The 5,872-nt window shown below is 31.6% G+C and overlaps 1 protein-coding gene across 6 annotated transcripts in view; it reads right to left on the bottom strand.

The window, feature by feature from the left end:
* Positions 1–5,872, bottom strand: part of LOC106881053 (protein O-mannosyl-transferase TMTC4) — a 300,747-nt gene that overhangs the window by 162,642 nt on the left and 132,233 nt on the right. For 5 of the 6 annotated variants that reach the window (XR_008263718.1, XR_008263717.1, XR_008263716.1 and 2 more), the window contains exon 6: positions 4,837–4,959. The exons of the other annotated variant lie outside the window; for it this stretch is intronic. Coding sequence is in view for 2 of the 5 variants with exons in the window: in XM_052966480.1 (XP_052822440.1) it covers positions 4,837–4,959 (123 nt within the window). In the remaining 3 variants the exon portion in view is untranslated. The remainder of the gene's footprint in view (positions 1–4,836; positions 4,960–5,872) is intronic. 6 annotated transcript variants of the gene reach the window in all.

The raw sequence follows: 5,872 nt of genomic DNA, 5'->3' as shown, positions 1-5,872 counted from the left end.
AAGTCTTTAACGTTTCGAGCCTACGCTCTTCCACAGAAAGGAACACAGAAAGAAACAAGGAGAGAAAGAAATGTGTGTAGTGATTAGCGATCTATCATTATATATATATATATATATATATACATACATACATAGATGCATACATACATTTACATATTGCAGTTATAGATATGCTTGCATATATGTATAGACTATGTGCGTAGTATTCTTTTGCGCATGAAAAGTAAAAGCAACATATTAGAGTATTTAACACATATATGCTTTCTCACCAACGTCCCAATCAAAAATTAAAACATAAATAACATGAATACAGTTTTATGTTCGCTGAACTGAAAGTCGTGTATGTATATTCAGTAAAGAGAATTTCAAAGGTGATAAGTAATAAATTTAAATTGTTTCCAAGGCATGAATGTCGCTTGAAAAGCAACACGTACATTCAGGTGATCATAAATCAAATTAATGATACAACATTAAATAGATAACACTTACAATTTTATTACTTAAAAGGGTAAATACATTTTCTTTCAAATGGAAGTCTCAAAACGCAAATTTTCTTCAATCTTCTTTTGTAAACGTTTTATCGTATTGATCTTTGTATTACTCGTTAACATGATCTATTCACAAAAGTACTACAAGTATGCTTGAAGAAAAAGAACTTCATTGAATGTAATGCTACTGTGCAGATATTTTTTTCTTTTGACTAATTCTTAAACTTTTCCGCACTTGATTTACTCACATTATGATGTTTGGACATTGGACCCTTAGCTTATATTTCAAATTTGAGGAACTGCAAGAGTTAAATGGGTACACTAAATTATATAGACTCAGTGTGCATTTCAGCACTATTGCCATATGTAATTCAATTATTGTAACATCAATAACAATTTTTAAATCAAACTTTACTGTTGGCCATAAGAAAAGTTTATTATATAGTGATGATTAGTGTCGTTGGTTAGCATTGATCTAACATATATAAAACGCATGGGTCTAGTTTACCACACACACCATAAACAAGAAAATTGCAGCAAAGCTACGTGATAGTGGTGCCAGATATAGCATGCAGACCATAATATAAGTTGTTAAACTATATTTTATGTGATGTCTCACTGGTACACCTGATCCTTTGTCTTTAGCAATCTTTAGCAATCGGTGGCATGAATCTATCCCTTAACTCAATAATGTAGAATTTAAATTTCTAATATTTTTATTTAAGTCATATAACAAACTGCTTAATCTTTGCTGTTCGAGTTCAAGTTCAGCTGTTTTAAGAACACCAGATTTTATAAGAGAGTCATTGATGTGACATAAGTTGGCCGTGGGAATGGTGACAAATCCACCAACTGCTGGTGGGTTGAGAGATTTAACAGTTGAACTGAAACTTTTCAATTTATGAACAATATCCCCAGTTGTGAGGGACAACAAACAGACAACACCAGATGAATATTATTAATATCTGCTGTAATGTTAATGAATAATTGTTTTTGGACTGGCAAAGAATTGAGAATATTACATGATTTTTGAGTTAATACGCCATATATATAAAATATATCAATATCTACTGGTTGCTTGTAGTTATTAAAATTATTGCACCTCGAGTCCCTCACAAAAAGACAAGTTTTGCATCTGGGATTCTATGAAATTCGTCTGCTATTTTCAGAGAATTATGGGAAAACGAAGTGGTTCACATAAAAATGGCAGAAACTACGAGCACAGTAGTTAGTAAGTGCTATGTTCCCAATATCTTGGCAGGACAGTAATAGGAGTGTAATAAGAGTGGTTACAAGTCGTTACCTGCATAATTGAAACAGCGAGATAAAGCCGGATGTGACGTGCATTGTGTGTTCATACTTCTTTTTCCGGTTCCTACTCAAAATTGTTTACAAGTCATAACCCTCTCCTTGATCTGCAGTCATGATGAGCGCTTTGCGCTCCGATGGCTGAGAAAAAAAGTGACATTTATACACACGACTAGTCTATCCTTATTTTAGATGTCACATTCTAGTGTCAAAAAGTAGTGATAAGTTGTTTACAAGATTTAGTTGAAATATCAATATAGAGACCGCCTTGAATTTTGAAAATGTTGGTGATTTTGTAGTTGTTTAGCTGTATATGAGTACTGCATTAAAAAAAATTGAATATTTTATTCAAATTCAGTACATATAAGACTATTTCATCGAATGCGTCTATAGTTTTTTCAAGATGCCAAATTGTGAGTAAGGAGAAATTGGTTATTGTGCTGAAGTACTGTTGCAATTGAACTTGTTTAGCCGCCTGTGTATCTGAGTGGAAAAATCAATGCTCAAAGTGTTCCAGTTGTAATCACTGTTATTCTAGAAGGTGTTCTCTTGTGATTTGGACAAAATATGGCTACCACTATTACGTCGAACGACCGCAAAAGTGATCTATCATGGGTTAGGCTTTTAACAGTGCTATTGTTGTTTAGTCCTATATTTACTCCAATCGAATAGATTATTGATCGAATGCGTCCCAGCTATGAAAAACTAGTCATTATTATAGACTTAGTCTACTTCGGACTAAATTGTCTAAAATGACCCTGTTTTTTTTTTTATTGTCATTTACACAATTTATTTACAGCGAGAAATTTTACTCCATGACAAAACACAGTGAATGTCTTTCTGACGAGTTCGAATATACCTCAAGTATACCTTGAGTAAAGTACAATCTATAGAATAAAGTACAATTGAGAAAATATGACAAAGTTCATTGAAACTAGTTACTAATATGTGCCAACATGTAATAAACCGACATGGTGCAGCAAAGCACATACCTCCTCCCAACCCCATGACACCAACAGCAGGTGACGTGTCACACCTATTGGAGTACACTGCCATCACATTAATACCAACCATCTATCATACCTGTATTACTATTAATGCACCACAAACACGCAGTCGTGCACATCTCAACTCACCCATTCATACACAAACACCCACATATACATCCAATCATTTTCTACAGAACAAACTTTCTCTCCTCTCTCTCTCTCATTCTCACTCTCTCTCTCTCTCTCTCACACACACACACACACACACACACTTTCTCTCATGAAAGCGAAGCTCTTTAAAATAACGGAAAAGAAAATAAGTGTATGTTACACAAATCTTGAAGAATTTTACATAGCAAATATATTTGTTGCTTGTTTAATCTAACAAATTTCTCAACAAAAAAATTTTTAATCATTTTTTTATAAATTTCAATGCTTTTCAATGTACATACATTTTGTGTGTAAGCATGTGCCAATATTTTATGATAAGAATTTTCTTCAATTTCGTAAATTTATAAGTACTTGATTCTTGTTGGAAATTTAATATCTATTTTATTACATATATAATTATAAGTTATGTTCTTTATTTAATATTGAAATACATTCCACTGTTTTTAATTACATTCCACCGTTTATAGTTTTGAAACCAAGAGAAACTGCAGTAAATGAATTTCTTTTAATGATAGTGAGGTGTTGGGGGAAGCTAATGTTACAATATTTTTTGCTACCGTCTAAAATTTGTTTTTCAACTGAACTAGCTGCTCTTGTAAAGAAGTTACATTTCAGTAGCTGACTTGTACGGGTGCTATGTGATATTATTTCTATATCGTATCATTAAAACTATGATGCTACATTCAGAGAATGCCTACAAGGCTGTATGATTGTTATCATTTATGTTATCATTTAATATATTTCAGATGTAAAGAAAATCATTATCATACACAAGGCAAGAAATCATTATTTAGAATATCCGTCAAATAAAACAACAGAAATATCTTCTCTAATATGAATAACTTCTAAACCATATAACTATTCTTCAGTAGCGGACAGGCATCATTTTATGTATTCATATCAAACAGATATATATATATATATATAGCAAGTCTTTCTGTTGAATACTTGTTCTTTTTAAGTCAAAATGTTTATTTTACTGTTCCAATGTTAACATGCAGGTTGAAAGAACCACTTTCTATACTCGTTACATGAGTATTTAAGCATAGTGCAATGTAAATTTCTAGTGAGGATCTTTTGGAGGAAACAGGGTATGTAAGCTCTAGATCGTGGATATTATACTAATATCTACAAGTCGTTTGATAAAAACTGATAACCACTTTTTTCCAAATAGTATTTGATCTTCATATTATAAAAATAAATTTTCATACCATCCTTCATAAAAAAAAAAAACGCTACCTTAATGCAAACCTAGGAATTAGGAATTTCATCAATTATTCTTATATATGCCCAATGCTTCGATTCAATCAAGTCATAAGCATACACAAAATTTTTGGTTCCATATGTTTTAAATCGAATAATGTTCAGAAAGTAGGTCAACATTTGGAGCGTTGCTAACCGTCAGGGATAAATACGCTAGCATACATCTGACTTTATGATATGAAGAAAAAACTTATTTTTGAATTATTTTAGCCTGAATTCATAAAAGTGCATAAAAGTGCATAGATTCGGTGATAGTACAACACAATACTTACTATTAATGTTTGATGTTTATATTTTTCATTGAATCTAAAATAACGAACATAAGACAAAAATCAAAAAAGTAATAGCTGCACATTAGTTGGAAACTCAACCAATCCCTCAAAGATCAAAGCATCAAAGGGCTGACATAATATCATTTTAGTCACCATCTTGTATATTTTCGATTCCATTAATGTGTGAAGGTTCTGGCAGTTTCATCAATACTGACATCATTGGATGTTGTTCTAAAAAGATCACGCAAATGTTGAGATTGATTGTGCATAGATTTTTACTACTGTCTGGTAAAACAAATATATATTAATCGTACTAGGAACTGGAAAATGTTATTATTAACTTACTAAATTTTCTTTTATTCGTTTCGTTTTGACTTTCGTTGAATACTTCACATTCGGCCAAATTTGACGGAAACTTGACGTTATTTCCGACTGATGAAGTACAATATCATACAGTGAACATATAACCTGGCAAATAGACATTTTCAATACATCTAGATTATTTATTCCTAAGAATATATTTAAAAAACATATAAAGTATTCTACCGCATTTAATTATATTCTCATAACCCAAATAAAAACTAAATGTTACCTTCTATCAAATACATTTAGACTTGTTATTTTGCTTAACTGTTTTATTACTGTCAGTATATAATCACAAACGCTGTAATCGCTGTATTGCTATCATCGCCAATAACCTCATTATCATATCCTTATGAAATGTCAGCTATATTGTAATTGTAAAGAACGTCAATACCGTCTTCGTCACCCTTATAGTAATGGCGTAACTCACGGCAATATATGCTTCAAGTATTTAAATATTCAAAAGCTATTAGTCGATTCTCGTTTACTTCGATATATTGCATGTTACCGTCTCGTGATTTGTCATTATGTTCACCTCCTACAAATAAATACAGATGTAACCGCCGTTTAGATAACGTGCAAGAAAGTAAACGGACAGTGATACTTTGTTATATTGTATATATTTACATTTAATCACATCAATGGAACGGGATTATAAATTACAAGCTAGTTAGAATCCGTAGGTAACCGTCACAATTTGATACTATTCACGAGACGGATTTCAATAAACAACAATCCAGCTGTGGATATTCAGTAATGGAATAACTGTTAAATAAGGTGATATCTCATTGCAAATAAACGTGCGCAGTAGCTTTATATCTTGTCCGATGTATCATATTAAATGCAAAACTTGCATCGAAGAGATTATAATAGGAATACTATCTAAATACGAAATATTCACCCGAATATAAAACAACATGTATATAAAACGTACATACACACAACACACACACACACACACACACACACTCACACACACACACACATATATATATATATATATATATATATATATATA

Source organism: Octopus bimaculoides, chromosome 3 (assembly GCF_001194135.2).
Source record: "Octopus bimaculoides isolate UCB-OBI-ISO-001 chromosome 3, ASM119413v2, whole genome shotgun sequence".
Lineage (NCBI taxonomy): Eukaryota > Metazoa > Mollusca > Cephalopoda > Octopoda > Octopodidae > Octopus > Octopus bimaculoides.
The sequence above is the reverse complement of the archived record's forward strand: the minus strand, read 5'-3'. Positions and strand labels throughout refer to the sequence as shown.